Source organism: Monodelphis domestica, chromosome 2 (assembly GCF_027887165.1).
Source record: "Monodelphis domestica isolate mMonDom1 chromosome 2, mMonDom1.pri, whole genome shotgun sequence".
Lineage (NCBI taxonomy): Eukaryota > Metazoa > Chordata > Mammalia > Didelphimorphia > Didelphidae > Monodelphis > Monodelphis domestica.
This window is the reverse complement of record NC_077228.1, coordinates 443,838,784-443,860,040: the sequence shown is the minus strand read 5'-3', so window position 1 is coordinate 443,860,040 and position 21,257 is coordinate 443,838,784. Positions and strand designations below refer to the sequence as shown.

Genomic DNA, 21,257 nt, shown 5'->3' with positions numbered 1-21,257 from the left:
TTACAATGGTGTTGAACTTTTTCTGGTTTCACGTGGGAACAGTGAAACCATGAGTCTTTCCCTGCAACTTTTATAGCTGTTGGGGTAGTAAGCAATACTTTATGTGGTCCAGTTCATTTTATGTCTGTAGCCAATTTTCTATTGAAATTTTTTAAGTGTACCATGTCTCCTGGTTTGATGTTGTGCAAATTGTAATCCAGGGGTACTGTTTGTTGTATCAAGCCTATTTCGTGCAATTCTGCTATTCTTGTCTGTAAAGCTTGTATATATTTTGTTAATTGACAGTCTAGTTTGTGAGAAGCTCTATGTCAGAGAAAGGAAGATGTGATAGGAGCATTACATTGTTTTCTTCTTCTTCCTTTTGTTTTGGATCAGGTATATGATTTTCTTGTACTGCAAATTTAGTGTCTCTATCCACTTTATCCACTTCCACATACTTTTCACAAAGTTCTTTCGTAATTCTTGACTCCCAATGCTGCCAGCATTTCTTCCAATGTGATTGTGTAGTTTATTTCCTTAACTAACTCTTCTGACTGGATCATTTGTTCTTGATTTGAGTTGTTAATGAAATCATGCATCTCCTCCCCTTGTAAAGCTTTGTGATCTTGATTGTAAGGCTTGATATATTCATAAGGTTCTTGATCTTCTTCATTTTCTGAATCAAACATTATTGAATATAGTTATTCTGTGTGATTCGTATCTTGCATTGACTTTTGCTTGGTGATCTCTATATTCCCCAAGTCTTTTGCAAGCTCCTTAACTTGGACGTAACTTGTGATTTGGCTGTCTTCAGGAGGTATTTTTAAAACAGATTTAGTTGCTCCTGTATCAATAAGAGTTGGGTAGATCTCATTACCCACTTTTATCATGACCCTTGGTTCTGTGTTCTCATTTTGTTGGCACACTTGGACAATAGGAGCCTCTATTTCTATTTTGTTCAAATCCCAGTTTTGTTCTTCATCTACAGACTTTTCTTGTTGCTTTGAACATTCATTTTGCAATTCTTCATCAGTTTGCAATAGAATTGCATTATCACGGAGACTTAAGGATGGCATAACAATGTTTGTGTTTGCTTTTTCTTGTGCACTTACTATTGGTTGGAATTCTTCTGCATAAGGATTTAAAGTTGAATTTTCTATTATGTCATTGGTATTTTCTTTTGTAATATAATCCCTGCTTTCCATGCCATTGTCTCCAGGAGGTCTGCTAATTTGAATGTTTTCTGTTATTGCATTTTCCTCCCCATTGGACCCTTCTATTGTTAGATATTTTTTCAATTAATTAATTTAAAGTTTGTGTAATACAGACTGTTGCCAGTTCTGTTTCTTCCTCTTTCTTTGTAGTTTGTTCCACTGTTCCAAAAATTTTCTCTTTAATCTCTGTTACATCATTATCTAATTGGATTTCTTCTTCTATCTGTTCTTTAGTTTTATTTTGTGCTTTTGGCACCCCACATTCTATCTGCATGCAGTCTCCTTCCTTTGCATTTTTCCTTTTTACTTTCCCATTTTTCCTTTTTGATGTTACCCCATGCACCTGGCTTCATAACTGACTTTGTTTGGCAGCACCTGAGACTACTTGCGAATAACGTGGTTTTGCTCCTTGTTGGATGTATCTCTCCATGGTTTCTAAATTTGGTGCTTGCAATGAATTCTTGCAATTACAATCACAAAATTTTGCATTTGTTTGTGTATTATTGCTACTATACTTTACATTGCTTTTCCAAGACCTTGGTTTGTTATTAGTTTGGAATAATTGTGCCTTTAAATAACAGTCTCGAACCATGTGACCTATTTTTCCACAGAGGAAACATCTGGGTAAATTTCTCCTTTGATTACTTTGTATGTAATTTCTTGTGGGTTTGTATGATTGCAGAGTGGCTAGATTTTTTATTTCTTCAATTTCTTTATATTTACTTGAGCTATTTGCCTCCTTGAGCTTGGCTTTAAGGTCTTTTATTATTTCATCCTTTTCCTCTAGCATTTCTTTATGACCTGAAAATATGTAGGTTGCAGTTTTTCTTAAATCTTCCAGAATTAGTGTTTCCCAATCTGGGCATTGAAGTTTAAAATATGATCTAATAGGTGTGTTACTGCCTTTCACAAATTGTCTCCTTATGTGTTGGAGATTTTGTTCAGTTAAATTTTCAAATCCAAGCACATCCTCTGCTACTTCAATCACAATCGAGGAACTTAGATGGATGTTCCCCACTTTCTTGTCTTAATCTCTCAAATTTTCCCCAAGTATCTGGTCTTTTTGAAAAACTTTTCATTGCTTCTAATAGATCTTCGCTGGCCTTTCTTAGATAACATAGATTTTCATTATTAGATAACTCTAAGTCTGTTCTTTCCTCTGGCCATGATGTTAAATTTGGATTTTTTCTAGTTTCATCAAGGAATTGTTGTTTTTCCCTTTTTGAAAATAATTCTGAGAGAAGAATTCCAGTGTCCTGGAAATCTGGATCATAAAGTCTAATTGCTCTTTTAAATTCTTTTAAACATCTCATTGGTTCTGAAAACCAGGAAGGCATCTGTCTTTTCAGACTTTCAAGGTCAGCTGTTGTAAATGGTTTGTGTTTTAATATGAATTATGCCACTATCTGGTTGTAAGCTTGTTTGATCTCTTAGTGGCAATATTGGTATTCCACCTTCAGCCCCATCTGTATTTTCTTGTAGAACTACATTGTTATTTTTATGCATGTCTTGTTGTGTGTTAATACCTTTGCCACATTGTTTCTCTTCAGTTAGTTGCTTACTCATATCCTTTATTTGCATCATTTCCTTCATGGCTAAAATAGTCACAGCCATTTCATTATCTTTTGCTTTTTTTCCCAAAAATTAGATGCACACCTATTTTTAGGGCATAGTATAATTTGGTTAAGAAGAATAATGCTCCGGCATATGTGGGAATGAATGAAATCAAGCGATATGTACTTATATTCAGCCATTGCAAAGTTTCATAGATGCTAAGCAGAAAATAAATATAATCTGGAATCGTGACAAAAAATAAGTCATAAAACATATACAAGAAATATTCAATCCAGGCTAGATTACCCATGGCAAGTAATAGTTTTTTGCCATCTTGTATCTTGAAAAGCTTTTTGTAACAGAAAAAATATTTTTAAGTCTGGCCCTTTAAGAGTCTCCTCCTCCCTTCTGGAGGAGTGGTTTCTTTTGGGTGTGGTATTACTAGGCAGATTAGTTGCACTCAGTACTGCTCTCAAAATGGTTACTTTTCACAGTCACACAGGCTTTTGAAATGTATGCAGGCCCAACTTCTCAAATTCTTGACAAAATAGGTTGGAAAACCTAGCTGGCTCTGCCAAAAACTGTAATATTTATTGGGAAAGGAAATAGGATTGGAAAAATGGGGAATAATGGGAGGTTTGTATGGGGTAATGAGGAGTTAAGGGGAGAGAGGGAATATTGCTTGGTGAGGCAAGGGAGGGAGATGCCCCCTGCTGAGAGGAAGCCGCAGGGGTCCAAAAAGGACTCTTTGTCCTGGAATGATTGAGCTGAAGTTCAGCTCCCTCTATGACCAGAAAAGATAGTCCACTTTTCTGACTGCGTATTCTAATAGTATAAAGTTTAATAACTAGTTGGGATTGGAGTTTTTTCTCAGCTTCAGACCTGAGGCCGGGCCCAGAGGCTGGCAGAGGGTTCTCCCACTCCTGTACTCTATATGAGTCCTTCTTTGTCTAATACAGAATCTTAGCAGTAGACAGAAAGCAAACAAGAACTGGTCTAACCTTTACAAGCCTGTGTCTTCCAACTGAACCAAGAAGAGCATGCCACTCCAGACAGGGCTCGACAAGCTCCTCTCTTCCAACACCAGGACCCCCCTCCCGGCAGGAAGGGAGTGCTAGTCACAAGACCCAACTGCCACTCCCCATTGGGCCCTTCCCCCACAAACTGTCACTCTTGTTTCCTTTCCACACTTCTGTCTCTGTCTGTCTGTCTGTCTGTCTCTCTCTCTCTCTCTCTGTCTCTCTCTCTGTCTCTCTCTCTGTCTCTCTCTCTCTGTCTCTCTCTCTCTCTGTCTCTCTCTCACTCTTCCCCCCCTTTCTCTCTCTCACACACACATGAACTATTGAAATAGCTTATTGGTGAGTTTGTCTGCCTCAAATCTCTCCCCACTTCAATCCAATCTCCACTCAGCCACTAAAGTGACTTTCCTAAAGCACAGATCCTACCCCTTATTCAACAAATTCCACTGGTTCCCTATAACCTTCTGATATATAAATATATCAGATCCTCTATCATTGAATTATTGAATATAATCATAATATAAATATATATTGAATATAATCAAATATAAAATCCTCTGTCATTGAAAGACCTTCATAACTTGGTATTCTCCTATCTTTCTAGTCTTCTTACACCTTACTCTACCAACTACACTGTAAAATTAAATCTGTGTTATCTGTGTTAAGAAGCAAAAAAGAAGACAGGTGGAATTTTGCTTGTCAGTTTCAGAAATAATATTCTAAAAGGATTTAGGTTGGTCTTGGAGTGTAGGCATTTATTCATTCACTTGGAATGACACATAAAATCTTTCCCTTTCTAACCCCATCCTCACAATCCCTTTGGCTCAGTTTTTTGAATAAGACAGTTGGGACCTGATGAAGATGGCAGGCATAAGGGTTCTGTTATCACCAGGAATCCAAAGAATAATCATCTCATCACAGATTCAGTTATTTGGGAATGGTTAAGTAAAAGTTTTGATCCTCAAGACACTTTTTTAATATCTTTGAGCTACGTTTGTTTTTTTCTTAATTTCTCACTTATTTACCATAATTATCCATCTGTTGATCATATTCTCAAGAAATATTCTTATTTGTCATAACTCAGAAGATTAAATCAAAGGTTTATTAAACTAATGTTAATAGTTTCTTCTCTCAAAAGTTTAATGGGATATTTTTTCCTTTGAATATAAAATGAGTAAATACTCGGGGGTGGGGGGAGCAGGGATGTGTTTGTTTATTTGATTTATCCTTACCTTAATAGCTTGCCTCACATTGCAAGCTTAGACCTGCCATTGAGATGATGCATCTCACACTCCATTGGAACTATACCATCTTCTAATTGGTTCAAAGGGAAGATATTTTCAAAATATAATCATATTCTTGCAAAAAAGGATATTTTTAATTATTTCTAATTAATGAACATATCATCTTAAATTGATTATTCAGACAGCCTAAAGTGAACATTTTCTTATATTGTCTATAAAGTTTATGAAAGAAAAAAGAGCACTAGATTTGAGCCTGAAAAGTCTAGGTTTAATCTTACCTTAAATACATTTTAATTTTGTGAAATTAGAAGAGTCAATTAACTCCTTTGAACTTGTTTTCTAATATGGTAATAGCACCCAATGAGCCAGATGATAGTATGGATCAAACTAGATAATACATGTAAAGTGCTTTTAAAACTTTAAGCTTGGAAGCAGTTAGGTGGTTTAGTGAATAAAGAGCCAGGCCTGGAGAGAGAAGGTCCTATGTTCAAATCTGGCCGAAGACACCACCTATTTGCATGATCCTGGACAAGTCATTTACCCCCAATTGCCTAGCCCTTACCACTCTTCTACCTTGGAAACAATAGTTAGAATAAATCCTAAAACAGAAAGTAAGGGCTTAAAAAAACTTTTAAAAACTTTAATAAATGTGAACTATTATTTAACAAATACATTTGACTGTCAGTTTGTTATAAAGTAATTAATAAATATCGAAGCCCTTTTTTTAAGTTAAGCAGTCCAAAGAAGAGAGATGAAATGACATCTCCTCCTTTGCAGATGTGTGACTATAGATGTAGATTATTGTAAACATTGTCATATATTATAGAGATATGCAATACATCTATAGAATAGGGAAATAATCCTTATTTTGATAATCTCCATGGCTATATAAACACATACACATCTATCACTTACTATATATGTATATACACATATACCTTTCACATTATAAGTGCTTAATAAATCTTTATTGTTGGATATATATATTTATTTATGTAGAGAGACATAGAGACAAAGAGAGACATAGAGAAACAGAGATGGAGAAAGGGAGGAAGAGGGGGAGAGAGAGAGGAAGGAAGAGAGGGAAAGAAACAGGGTAAGAGAGAGAGTGAAAGAGAGGGGAGAAAGAGACAGAGAAAGAGACAGAGAGGAGAGACAGAGAGGAGAGACAGAGAGAGAGATACTGTGACAGAGAGGAGAGACAGAGAGAGAGAGAGAGGAAGGAAGAGAGGGAAAGAAACAGGGTTAGAGAGAGTGAGAGAGAGGAGAGAGAGAGAGAGAGAGAGAGAGAGAGAGAGAGAGAGAGAGAGAGAGAGAGAGAGAGAGAGAGAGAGAGAGAGAGAGAGAGATTTCCTAGGGAGGATGCAGGTGGACTATATTATCACAGGTCATTCTTTTCATTAATAAAGTTACTGCTATATAATTTACAAGGACAAATAATCTCCCCCATTATAGTATTAAATAATCTATTCTAGATGAGTGTATGTGTACATGCATGTGTGTTTTTGTGATGATAGTGCTCAGGTGTATGTGTGTACACATATAATAGACAAAATGATGCATACAAACACAATAGAAAGAATGAATACAGTGTAGGTACTTGAAAAATATTGTTTGACACTTCAAAAATAAATTTTAAATTAGATTTTTTCAGTTAAGTGAGATATCTACTAGCATGCCACTTTAAAAGGACTGTTGCATTTACTTGAACAATTTTCATGTGGTTCAGAGCTTCACATTCCCCCCTCCATGGCAAATGGCCTATTTTGACCTGCTAATACTGATGGGGCTAGAGAAGGCAGTTGTGTTCGTCACCACCACATTAATCACAAATGTCTCCGGAGTGGTGCCCTCTCCATCGGAAGAAGTCACGGTTTTCTCACTTGGTAAATCACCAGATGAGGTCAACAAATTAATGACTTTCTTCATCTGCCAACTACAATGACTCAGCGTTTGACCTTTATTTCTTAATACTGTATTTCTTGTGGCAATTACTTCTCTAGCTACTTATCTTTCAAACAAAGACATTCTATATGAAGGACTTCTCTAAATAACAGAGCAGTAATAGTGATGAGAGGGTGAAAGTCATGGAGAACGTGCCTCATCCAGTGGGTCTATGAAATTCCCTTTTAATTTATTTCATTTCCATATTTGACAATGACCCCTATTGGGAATTATTCCTTTTTGTCTCTTTCCTGCTAGCAATAGGCACTCTGTAAATGTCATCGCCTGCCCGAGTTTTCTCATCAGTAAAATACAATATTTGGGTTCAGTTTCTTTCTGGCTCTGGACTTTTCAATGAAAAACATCCCTGTAGTCTAGGTAGCACTGTAGATTGTGCCTTTCCATGCCAAGCCATTTAATTTATGACATTTCTAAATAATCCCCAAATATGTGACTGCTTTTTATAGGGATACAAACCAAATTACTTCAAATTACAGAGATTTTATATCTTCTCTTTGAGCATCTAAATCCTACCTTTCCAACAATCAGTCAATCAACAGTTATTTATTAACCACTTCTTCTATTCCAGGACAAGAGTAGGTAAATAGAAAAATTCATGCCAATTGTAGGTAATAGCAAAGAAGCGAATCTAATCATTTATAATTTCAGCAATCCTTTATTTGATTCTGTTTGGTTAGCGTAGTGCTGGCATGTTGATTTCAGTCATGTCTGACTCTTTATGAGCCCATTTGGGGTTTCTTGGTAAAGATACTGGAGTGTTTTTCCATTTCCTTCTCCAGCTCATTTTCCAGAGGAGAAAAATCAAGGCAAGCAGGGTTAAGTGATGTACCCAGTGTCTATAAGTAGTCAGTGTCTGAGGTCACATTTGAACTCAGGTTCTTCCCAGGTCCAGTAGTCTGTCTACTTCTTGTGATAATTACAATGTTTTGGGAGCAAGGGAAATATATAACAATTATGACCGCTGAAATATGTTTTCTACTGTGTCTTGGTTTTATATAAATATAAGATGGTCTCCAGGGAATATATTCCCAATTTATGAATATGCCCAATCCAACTGGGTTTTATAGAGAAATTTAATTTATAATACACTGATTAATCAATAGAAAAAGAGAGAAAGTAAGAAAGGAATCAGAATTAATAAATCAGTCAGTTGGTTTTATCACTCACCCAAGATCTCTCTAGGTAAGGCTTCTCATGCCAACCTCAGGCTCCACCTTCAAGAGAGCCTCCTTTCAAGAAATGTTCCAGAAAATTCTCCTCCTGACTCCTCCTGAGTTCTCCTTCCACAGCCTCCCTCAAGACCTCTCCAAGAGCTCTCCCTCCAGGACCTCTCTCCTCTCAGACTCCTTCAGAGCAAAACCTCCTCGAGCAAAACCTCCTCAGAGCCAAACCTCTCAGAGCAAAAAACTCTGCCTCCTCTGTCCTCAGACCCCACTATCTTTAAGGAAACCATCTAAGTTCCCTCCCCTCAGTTCTCACATCTACCAATCACTGTCGATGTCTCCCCTGTGTCAATGGTGGCTCTAGTTTAACCCAGGACCCCCCAGAGGTCTGCCCCTTTGCACATGTCTGTTGAAGGTCATATTCTCAAATAATTAAATCTTGATCTTTGGTGCAGCCCTTCCTAAATCCTGTTATTCTAAGTAGGGTGGAGATTGTATTTTCCAAGACCTGGTTCTGTCATTCCAAGTATCTCTATTGTATCAATTCTAAAATCAATCATGACTCAAAGAACTTCCTGTTCTATGCTTAAGCATAGGTCAAAGCCCTTTCCATTGTTTAACAAAAGGTTTCTGTCCTTAAGTAGTCTTAAGTAGGGAGGAGAAGGATCCTCCCATGCCAAGGGGTTTCACATTCCAATAGAGTTCTTACTATCAGTAGGAAATTTTTTCCAAGTATGAAATTTCCCAATGGTGAAATTTCCAACATTCATAAGTCTAAGAAATTTTAAGGTTTACATTCTCTACCTTTCAGCCTCTACCTGACACATAGTAGGCAATTAATATACTCTTGTTTTGTTCCTTCCTTTTTCACAAAACAGTATTTTGTCAGAGCTAGAGACCAAGCAATGCATGAAGGACAGTTTGACAGTGTAAAAAGCAACCTCTACTTAAAGTCTAAAATACTTGATTACTAACTGTGAGAACCTGGACAAGTCATTTAACTTTTTAGCTTCAGTGACTCCACCTGTAAAATGGGGATAACAATACATACTTCCATTATATATGTCACAGGATTGTTGTGAGGAAAACATTTTAAAAACCATAATGTTCCATTTAATGTGAGTTACCATAATTGTTATTGCTTCTAGGTTATACCATGAAATAACAGTTTTAATGGTATCCCACTGGAGGACTTTCAATCACTGATGGAAGAGCAAATGTAGTTTCATTTCTTAGTTTGTTTTTGCCATAATATTAATAAATAAGTGTAAAATTAATAAAGCTAATAAAGCTATACCATAATAATAATAACTAACATTTATATACTGACTTGAGATTTGCAAAGCATTTACATATATTATTTCATTTGATATTCACAACAACCCTGTGGGAGAAAGACTATTAATAATTATGTGATCACAATATGTTAGTCACATTTATATGGTGCTTTATGGTATATTCAATGTTTTCATCAAAACAATTCTGTGAGGTATGTAATGTAAATATGTGTTATCCCCATTTTACAGATGGGAAACCTGAGACTAAGACAAGTTTAGTGACCAGGTCATGGCCACAAAGATAATGTCTTGGAATTTGATCTATCCATTAAAATACGTAGCTGCAATCAGTGTTAAAGGATGTGTCAGCCAAGTTTCTCAGTCTCTTAAAAAATCAGCTTAGTAAAGGCTTGGTATTATTTAGTACCCCATAGGATCATAGATTTACAGCTGGAAAGAATTATCTGGAGATCATCTTGTCCAAAATGTTTTATTTATAAAAAAAAAATAAAGCTTAGGGGCATTGTGACCTGCCCAGTCACTTATGAAGTACATGATAGAGTCAAGTCTTCAGACTTCAAATCCAGTGAATTTTCCACTACAGGAAATTCTTGCCCCAGGTTTAGATGTTCTTCAATTATCTTTGTATCCTTCCCTTTTCTTTCTTCACTGTATCCTGTGCTTCTTAACATTTTTTAATTCCAAGATGCCTTCTTCCTCTCTTCCATCTTTCTCTCCTCTTTCTCTTCTCCTTCATCCCCTCATCCTCCATTTCTTTTCTTCTCCTCACATTCTGATGACAACTGTATTGCCTCTTAGTTTGCTATTTGCTAAGTACTTCTTTACAAAGCATTTTAAACTAATTTCCTCACTTTGATTTTCATCTGCCCAATGTTAAGCAGATAACTTCCCTCCCAGCTTTTGTTCTTGAATCTCTTGACAATTTACAACTGCTCCCTTTTCATGATATTCTGTTCTTCCTTTCCCATATTTTTTTAATCTTCCTCCATTGTACTCACCAGGTGTTTCAGATAATTACCTAGTCTTCTCTTGAAGATGTTTGTTTTCTTTGAGCTGTGTGACATTTTTTTAGCTTTATTCTAAGAAGATCCTTTCATGTAAATTCTGAAGCTCAAGAGTTTTCTATTTCTTGTTTTTTCTTATTCTTACTAAAACTGCAGTCAGGTTAAATCTAGAATTCAGGTATTCACTTCTTCTTCTAAAATCCCTCAAACCAACATTTGATTTTTGACCCTGTCTATATTTTTCACTCAAGCAATCAACAAACATTCATCAGTTAACTACTATGTGCCAGGTGTTGGTCCTAGGTGTGAGGGGTACAAAATACTCTGAAGACATATACAATCTAGGGGTAGCTAAGTAGCACAGTGGTTGGTATAGCAGGCTTGGAGTCAGGAGTCAAAACTGGCCTTAGACATGTCCTAGTCAACCCCAGATGCCTAGCCCTACCACTCTTCTGTCTTAGAAGTGATAAGGCAGAAGGTAAAGTTCTTTTAAAAAAAGGCATATACAATCTAAGAGTTCACTTTGTAGCTTAGTGAGCATCATGCAAATTATAAATATCTAGCTACTCAGGAAACCAGGGGTATTTAAATATTGTTTTCCTATGGAACTCAGGGGGCTACTTTAACTACCATTTTTACTTGATGGAAATGACAGTGTGGTGGGGAGAAGATGTGGCAATCTTCTACAATATCATATTCGAGATTGCTTTCATTCAGTTGTTTTTCTATCTTGTCTGACTTTTCCTGATTCCATTTGGTGTTTTCTTCTGCAAAGAGACTGGCATGGTTTGCCATTTCCTTCTCAAACTCAATTTACAGATGAGGTAACTGAGGCCAACAGGGTTTAGTGACTTATCCAGGATCACACAACTAGTAAGTATCTGGGGTCAGAAGTCACCTCAGGAAGATGTGTTTTCCTGCCTCTAGCCCTGACATTCTATACACTGTCCCACTTAGTTGTCATTGTTGGGTCACTTCAAATTAAAAAAAATTAGATGAAAGTTATAGGCATTCTTTTTTAATTATGTGAAACTTGGAGGGAAATAAGGAAACAACTTTGTCCCATCTTTTAGATTCATTCTTTTAAAACTGTTGCTTTCCTCCAGTAAAATATATACTCTTCAAGGGGAATAACTGTTTTTTTTATCTTTTTTGCATTACCAGAGCTTAGTACAGTTCCTAGCAAATGGTAAATGTTTATCAATTTTTATCTCTATATATATCTTTTTCTCTCTATTATAAATCTACCTATCATCTCTCTCTCTCTCTCTCTCTCTCTCTCTCTCTCTCTCTCTCTCTCTCTCTCTCTCTCTCTCTCTCTCTCTCTCTCTCTCTCTCTCTCTCTCTCTCTCTCTCCCCACACACACACACACACACACAGACACACCTATCAAGTCTATCTATCTGCCCCCAGGGATTCACAAATGATCCGGCATACATACAGACATCATAACAGGAGAAGCCATCAACCTCTAGATCACCCAATAGATAGAACACTGGGCCTGGAATCTGGATGGCCTGAATTGAAATCCAGCCTCCGATACTTAACTAGCTCTCTGACCCCAAGCAAACTACTTAACCTCAGCTATTTCAGTTGTAAAATGGGGATCTTAATCACATTTACTTCAAGGGTTGTTGTGAGGATTAAATGAGATCATGTTCAAAAAGTGCTTTTCACAGAGCCTGGGCTTAGTAGGATCAAAGCCTTCCTCCTGAATCATTACTGAAATATTGAAAAATGACCTGACACTAATGGAGCTTCCATTAGATTGTAAGCTCCTTGAGGGCAGGGAATTTCTTTTTTTCTTATTTGTATTTATCACACTTAACAGAGTGCCTGACAAATTCTTATTGTTTAATCATTTGGTGTATTGGTTTTCCATGACCCTGTAGACCATATTACACCAATGTTATTCATGGAATTTTCCTTGCAAAGATACTTGAGTGGTTTGCCATTTCCTTCTCCAGTGGAGTAAAGCAAACAGAGGGTTAAGTGACTTGCTCAAACTCACAGAGCTAGTAAAGTGGTCTGAGGCTCATTTTGAACTCCAATCTTTCTGATTCTAGGCTCAGTGCTCTATCTTCTGACCCACCTAATGCCCTCTGTCTGGCAAATATTGGGTGCTAACTAAATGTGTGACTTTTACTCAGGGAACCAGACTGGTCATTATTGTACTTTTGGATCCCACCAACGTCCCATTTGGCTATCTAATTCTCACTCCTTTCCCAACACACAGAGTTCTGTTGCCACTGTATAAGGGTCACTGATAGGAGAGTACTAACCCAGAGGATTAAGCTCTTCCATTTTTTTTACATACTGCTTATTTAGGCAGCCTCAGAATGCAAGAAAAACCAGTGGCCTTGGTAGAGCCAAGCTGCTTCTTCCCAACTTTCATAGATTACCTCCACTGCCTCTAAATTGCAAGAGCAAAAGCAGAAAGCCAAAATTGAGTATTTAAACCACTGTCTCCACCAGTTCTTATCTAGTAAGACTCCAAAGATCTGTTTGTACATTCCTTTTCTAAGGTTAACTATAACATAAACTATATATATAATATATATAATATAAGCTATAATATAAAATAGCTACCTGTTTATGGAATTCTATGGAGAGAATAAGAGATCGCCTCTTCTGGCAACACCTTCAACTTTAAATTAGGTTATTTCCTTCATTTTACTTATTCTCCTGTAGTTTCCGTAACCCCCTGCTAGTAATGGTGTAGCATTCTAGATATATACAACTGTATTTTCATTAGTTTGTTATGGTTTTTATGCTTTGGTAATTTCATGATCTAATGAGTAGCATACATGCATATTTAATAATTGCTAGTGTTGTCATTGAGAGGCAGACTGGACTGGTAGAGTGCATGGAAGTCTGGCCTTAAAATTAAGAACCCAAGTCCATACCAGCTGTGGCCATTCAGCAAGCAAGCACTACTTAAGCACCTACTATATACCAGTCAGTATGCCAATCACATGGGGTTACAAGGACAAAACATAATAATCTCTGTCCTCCAGGAGCTTAAGATGCTTCATTTTTTTTTCAGGGAAGACAACATGGATTAAAATAATAAGAGAAACAATACCAATAATAATTAGTAAAATGTATTAAGTACCTACTTTGTGTCAGGTACTGGGCTAAGTGCTGGGGGATACTGAAAGAGACAAAAGACAGTCTGTGCCATTCAGAAGCTTACCATCTAATCAGGGAGACAACATGCGAACAACTAAATGCAAATAAGTTCTTTGCCATGTAAATAGGAAATAATTAACAGAGAGAAGGAACTAGAATTAAGAGGGGTTGGGAAAGGCTTGTTGTAGAAGACCAGATTTTAGTTGAGACTTAATAGAAGACAAGGAAGTTAGTAGGTAGAATAATAGCATTTATAATAATAGTATAATTAATTTATATTGTATGTTATAATATATATTATTTGGAATTTATGATGTAATTAAAATTTTCCTAATTTACATAGTGCTTTCAGGCTTACAAAAAAACTACAAATATCTCATTTTATATAACAACTCTGAGAGGTAGCTTATTTCTTTTAAGCTTACTTATTTATTCTATTTATTGTTTACCTAATCACCTTATTACTTACATTTTTATATATAAATTATAATTTATTATTATTATCTTCATCATATTGATGTAGAAAGTGAAATAATCAGAATGGCTTGTCCAGATCATTCACCTAGTAAGTTTTTGAGGTCAGATTTGAACTCAAATCTTCCTGACTCCAAACTCAGTGCTTTGCCTACCATACCACCTAAGTGCTTATATATACTACATTTAAGTATATTTTTTGAAAATACAAAATAAATGTATACATGCAACATAAGACCTGGAAAAGTCACTTAATATGTTAGTGACTTTAGGCAACTTTCTAACACTATAAGTAATAGATGAGTTGCTTTTGGTAAAGGGAGTTTCTAGCCATCAAATTCTTTTCCATTTTTTTTCCATCACATCCTGCTTCCTTGGCCTCTCTGATGGACACAACAGCAGTGCTCTTGTTAAGATCCACATGTTTTGTTGTTCTTCAGTCATTTCTTAGTTTTATCCAACTCTTTGTGACTCTATCTGGGGTTTTCTTGGCAAAGATAATGGAGTGACTTGCCAATTCCTTCTCTGTCTCATTTTACAGATGAGGAAACTGAGGCAAGCAACATTAAGTTGCTTCTAAGGTTCTGAGCCCACATTTCTCCCTGACTCTTGGCCCACTGTGCCATCTATCTCTATCTTATAGTCATGGAAAATTGAAATCATTTGGCCCTACAGAAGTGGGCGCCTCCATCGGCAGGTGAATCTGCTTCTGTGAATGAGTCTTCTTGTTCATTGTTATAAAGAACCCTGGAAGATTAGATTCAGAAGTTCTAGGATCAAGGGCCATCTCAGCCACTTTACTCCTATGTGACTATGCCCACTCAGTTCTTGAATCCAGGTCTTCATTTCTTCACCTGTGAAAACAGGACATTAACTAGATGATGTCTAATTTCCTTTCTAGTTCTAAAGCTTTGATTCAAAGTTTTTTGTATCATTTTAAGTTCTTTGTATTATCTAAAAAATTAGAAGCAGCACAGTTGACTAAATTGGTAATATAGGTAAAATAGAACTCACCCAGATCTCACACTGGGATTTAGGAATAAATACTTTATAAATTTGTTAAATCCTACATAAACTAGGAAGAGAGAAGAAGCAAGGTAGTATCAGCAGAAAACAGTCCTGAATCCAAGTTCAACTCTAGACTCTGATACATATTGACCTAGTCTCCCAAGACAATTCTCTATACTTTTGGCGACTCTGTACTACTATAAGATTCAGAAAATGGGCTGACCATTACTGATAGAGAGAGTATCCTCACTCAGGAGTCCTCTATATTGATGAATTAACAGGTTCACTGTTTATTAGCCTTTTCTCTCTCCTATAGAAATAAGCTCACATTACAACAGTCGGTGGCTTGAATGAATTTTTTTAAATCCTCTTATAAAGTCTCTTTTAAAGCCAATTGGTACAGCTAGAATGCTCAGCCTGGAGTCAAATCAGATTTCAAATCTAGCCTCTGGAAAAAAAAATGGGCAAGTCATTTAATCCTGTATCCTCTTCTATAAAATGATCTGAAAAAGAAAATGGCAAACCACTCCAGTATCATTGCCAGAAAAACCCTAAACGGGATCACAAAAAGTCAAAGATGACTGAAAAATTACTTCACAACAACAAATATGCCAATCACTTGGGGCTGAGTGTTAGAGATACAAATAAAAAATGAAGCCAGCCTAGAAGAAACTTACATTTAATATAGAGAAAATAACACATCTTGGAGATTACCAGCTATAGAGAGGTACTTTCGGTTTGTAAAATTAAAGAGATATTGAGCAGGTCCATTAGGAAATAAATGGATATATCCTTTCCAGTTGTAATGGAAGTACTGATGTGATTATTGTTCTGGTACTACATTCCCAGTAGGATATGCACAAGATAGGCTGCTGAAAAGATGTCAAAGGAATAAAGCATGGCTGGATAGATAGAGTATGCCACATGAGGCACTCATCCATTAGAGCAGAGGGGTTTCCAAAGTAGAAAACATGGCGCAGAAGCTACACATTCAAGAGGGGACACACCCTATGAGTTGAACAATTTGGGGAGTCAATTCAAAATGCAGCTGAGAGAGAAGGGCCATTCACTTTCCATTTAGACACATAGAGAGAGTGACTCTCAGAAGGAAGAGGTTTTTAAGGAATCTGACTACTGGTAGCAGAGAAGAAAACTCATCATGCATTTGAGGAAGAACTGGCTTTCATTGTTTAGAGTAGAGTTGGGAAGAACTGCCTTTGGGAATCCATCTGAACAAGGAGAGAAAGAACATAAAGGACTATTGGCCTGAATTAACTTGAAAACATGTGTTTTGCTACCTTTGTATTCTAGATACAGTCTTTCTACTGGTATTATGTGAATGTATAGGAGAATACATACCAGGTTAAAGAAGAGAATATTTTATAACTACTTTTCCCAAAAGAAAGATTACAATTAGGTGCTGTTATGATTGCCATCCCTCATTCCTTTGATGAAAGTCCTAAAGTATATGGGAGAAGAGAATGGCATTTTGAGCTGTCTCTTAAATATGACATCTTTTGGTAGGGGACCAAATTGTGTTAAATTTAGCCATTCAATCTTTGGCTGATAATTCATTTCAAAATGTATTTTGACATTGTTTTAATTTGTTTTCAAAGATGGATCCTGACAGTCAATGATGATTTAAAATATCTTTAGTGTAATAGAAAAGTGAATGACTTAATTGGATATTAATTAGTTTAATCCTTTCTGATTGTTATTACCAAAGGAAATTATCCCTTCCCTTGGGGTGCCAGATCCCCATATTAAATATCTGGGACTACAACACCTGACCTGAATGGAAATAATTTTGACATTCAGGTGCTCGTCTTGGAGAGGGATATAGTTGGACTGGAAGTGAAGGGGTAGAGAATGAGGGTTCACAGACACTAAAGATCTGGGTTGATTTCCTTAATGTCTGATGTGATCAGAAGAGGGAGGTGTTGCTTCAGAATGTCAGAGAATTTCTTCCCAGCTTCCCAAGCCAAGATGAGTTTGCATGTGTACATACACACACACACACACACACACACACACACACACACACACACACACACAGAGATAGTACTGAAAGTTGTTGATCTGCATTATATGCAGTGCCCTGGCCCAGAGAGTGATGGAGCTGCATGGGGCAAAAAGGGCTACTTTGTCCATCTAACTGCCCTTACCCCAGCAGCAATCCCAAACTCCTTCTATATGATCTACACAGCTATGGATGGAGCAACCTAGAAACCAGAAACTTGCCTGGACCAGGGCATGAATTTGGACAGAATCACAGAGAGCCCCATAAGGCCACCCCAAAATTAAGGTAATTTTTATAGAAATGATCACTTGGCATTTTTGTGTCTATGTATCCACATTTTGTGTCTATGTTCATGTGTTTTCTCAAAGAACAAGAAATCTGACTGTCAGTGTGGTAGAATTAAAGAAAACCTTGAATTTGGAATCAGAGGATCTATTTTGAATTATGTGTAACCTTGGACAAAGCAACTGACCTCTTTAGAACTCAGTTTTCTTATCTCTAAAATATTGTTGTTGTTTGGTTGTTTTCAGTCCTATCCCACTCTTTATGACCACATTTGGGATTTTCTTCACAGAGACACTAGAGTAGTTTGCCATTTCCTTTTACAGCTCATTTTACAGATGGGGAAATTAGAGCAAACAAGATTCAGTGACTTGTCTAGGGTCACACAAGATTGTAAATATCTGAGGCCAAATTTGACTTCCAGGGCCAGCATTTTATCCACTGCACCACCCAACTACCTCTCAAAAATGAGGCGATTATGTCCCTCCAAAATCTATATTTATGATTCTCTGATCCTCTAAATGGTTATGAAAATACATATATTACCTCCAAAACATTCCCATGATTTTTAAGATTAATTTTTCTTTTCAACAGCTGGCTGTCCAGACTCCTTGATTAAAGAGCTTCATCATTTCAGAATTCTTGGGGAAGAACAGGTGAGTTAACATCTCAAAGGCTGCGTGATAGTGTCACAAAAGGCAGACACTAATGAGACAGCTTCATAGCTCTCCAGGGAAGCAGTGTGTGTCTGATGACCCCCAGGGCCCCTAAATGGGGAAGAAAAACACACAGGAGATATGTGAGAACATTTTTTTAATCCTATCCATCAGCCTTGACAGGTTATTAATTGCTACATCTGCTATCTGTCTCAGCTTTTCAAGTCAGGATTCTAGCAGTAAACAGGCACTACACAGTAGCAGACAGGCAAACAAAATGCACATGAATATGAACTGTGCCTGCAGGAATCATAGTGAAAGCCTTGTCACATTTGGTTTTGGTGAATGAGGGTATGTGGGTGTTAGGAGAGAAGGGGGGAGTATCTAGTATTTTGAGTATTATTTTCTTGAGTAGTATTTTCATATTTTGGGTTTAGTGTCTATATCTTCTGACATAGTGATATTCTGCATGAGTTTGAACTTATGTATTTCCTATTATTCAGTCATTTTTCAATCATGTCTGACTCTTTGTAATCCTATTTGGGATTTTCTTGACAAAGATGCTGGAGTGGTTTGCCACTTCCTGCTTCAGCTCATTTTATAGATGAGGAAACTGAGGCAAATAGGGTTAAGTTAAATGAGTTACACAACTAGTAAAGATCTGAAACCAAATTTGAATTCAGGTCTTCCTGACTTTGGGTCAGGCACTCTATCCACTGTGCCATCTAGATGCCCCAGAGAAGGGTAGTTTACTTAGGCATATTACTTAAACCTGAGATATAGCATGCTTATTGGATAGAGGCTATCAGTCTTGTACTCAGAAAGACTTGAGCTCAAGCACCACGTCTAATACAAACTGGCTATTTGACCCTGGAAAAGTCATTTCTTGGTGTTCTATAAGTAATTATCTGAGATGCCAAGTTATAGAGCAAGTGCTTATGTGCATTGATAGAATGTGATTCCTCAATAATAGTTCTTTCTACCAATGTAATCACACATCCAATCCAAAACACGATAAAATAAAAGCCTCACCACATTCAACAAAAAACATCATATTTCATATAAATATTGACATATTAGGATGTTCCCAATGTGGAATTATCTTTTTTTGCTTGATGATGCATATTTGTAACAAAGATTTTGGTTTTTCTTCTTTCACAATGGAGGAGGTGTTGAGGGAGAAGAGAATTGGATTTTTGCTGATCAGGAAAATAATAAAATAAAAATTTTCATAAGAGCTCACATAGAGTAGTAGAGAAAGTATTGGACTTATGGTGAGGAAGACACAGATTCAAAATGCTATCTCTGATACTTCTTGGCTGTGGTTACCCACCTATGTCTCTGAGCCACTCTCTAAGAATATACATTTACATAGGTTCTAGATACATCTGGCTAAATATATATGGAACTTTTCAGTATTTTTAATAGCTACAAATCAAAACTCTGTTTTCCATAGATGTATATTGGATATACATAGTGGCTTTGCAATGGCAAATAGTTTTTTTCAAACTATTGTTAAAATCACTTGGAGCATAATAGATGATAACAATATCTACAGAATATATATCCTCTGCTTGATTTTGTAGCTCCCAAAGAGACCTTTTCAATCAAATTACCAAACTATCCCTCCCCCAAATAAAAAAAAAAATGTATCAGCAAACAAAAACTATTCAATGAACTGATTCTATGTCCTTGAGTTTATACTATCCATCTCCAGAATGAAATATAAAGCAAAGAGGGGTTAATGAAGAGATATTGTCAGAAGCTAGACTCTTTGATCCTCTCTAGAGACAAGATGTTACAGTTTTTTTACTTTTTTTGCTTCAAATATTTATGTTTCCAGGATATATATTTAGAATATTAAAATGGAAGTAAAAAAGCACATTCCAAAACCAAACAAATAATTTTCTGATGGTCTGTCATTTCATATTATGTGTGATACAAATTCTTTTCATTAACAAAGATACTGTAAAATTACTTTAAATGCATAGCTATCTAGGACACCTTGATATTTGAAAGCCATTTTCCTATAGAACCAGAGTGGCTTTTTAAACTAGTACTTAATCATTTAAGCTCACTGGCCTATAATTTTCAGACACCATTATTTTTTAAAATTTTTTCATAAATTTAAAATTTTTTAAATATTTTTAAATTTTAAGTTTTAAAAATTATTTTAAATTTTTACATGTTGGTACAATTAATAATCATTAATTGAAATTTTGAAATCCATGTTCACTCCCTCCCTCCAACTCTTCTCCCCTCCCAAGATGTCACATAATATGATATAGGTTGTATATGTATTATCACATAATACATATTTCCATGTTCATCATATTGTGAAAACAAATACACATCATTCATGCTAGATAAAAATCCATAGAAGAAATAAATAATTGTTTCATTGTGTCTATTCTTTATTTGACTGATAAATCATCTTTTTCAACATATATATGCATATATAATATTTATCATATATTATACATATTTTAAGTGATGCCTATATTTTGTTCAAATGTCACCAGACAACTGTTAAAAAAATCAACCATGTGCTCTGTTTAGGTTTGAATCAAATCAGTCTACTTGTCATTCTCCCTTAAAATTGAATTCAGGGATATTTATCAAAATCAATACTCCTCTGATTAGATACACAGAGAGATAAACATAATGATAATTATGTGAATCCCACCTCTGACTACCTTTCTAAGAAATATATCATTTTAGTCTCTGTATACCATGCAAAAATGTGAGGGTCTTAATGTTCCTCATAGTTTGTATCAAGTAACTTTGAGTTCATTATCTTTCCCCCAAGGCCCATTGGCTTCTTTATTTCTGTCTGTGCCACAACCACTCACTGAGTGTCTCAGCATCATAAGATTACCTTTGACTCTTCCATCACTGTTGCCTTTTGCAACCAGTCCATTACTAAGTCCTCTAGATTCCACATTCATGATTTCTCTCCCATCCATCTGCTCCTCTCTGTTTCAATTGCCACTCTCCTATTTCAGACTCTCAGTGCAATCACCCAGACTATTGCTATATCCTCTCTAGAGTTTTTCCCAGCTCCCTTTTCTTACCTTTCCAAGCTATCTTTCATGATACTTACAGAGAAATATTTCTTGGGAATATATTTTGCCACATTGTTTTCCTCTTCAAATATCTTCAAAGGATAAACTTCAAAACCTTAGGACTCAAGTTTGATGTTGGAGGAGTCTTTTGGCTTTATGCACCCAATCTGAATAACCTT

The 21,257-nt window shown here is 36.2% G+C and overlaps 1 protein-coding gene across 4 annotated transcripts in view; it reads left to right on the top strand.

Moving 5' to 3' along the window:
• The window catches only part of PRKN (parkin RBR E3 ubiquitin protein ligase), a 1,990,036-nt gene that overhangs the window by 1,629,335 nt on the left and 339,444 nt on the right, over positions 1–21,257 (top strand). For all 4 annotated transcript variants that reach the window (XM_007484868.2, XM_056814364.1, XM_016429709.2 and 1 more), the window contains one exon: positions 17,952–18,013. In XM_007484868.2, coding sequence (XP_007484930.1) covers positions 17,952–18,013 — 62 coding nt within the window. The remainder of the gene's footprint in view (positions 1–17,951; positions 18,014–21,257) is intronic.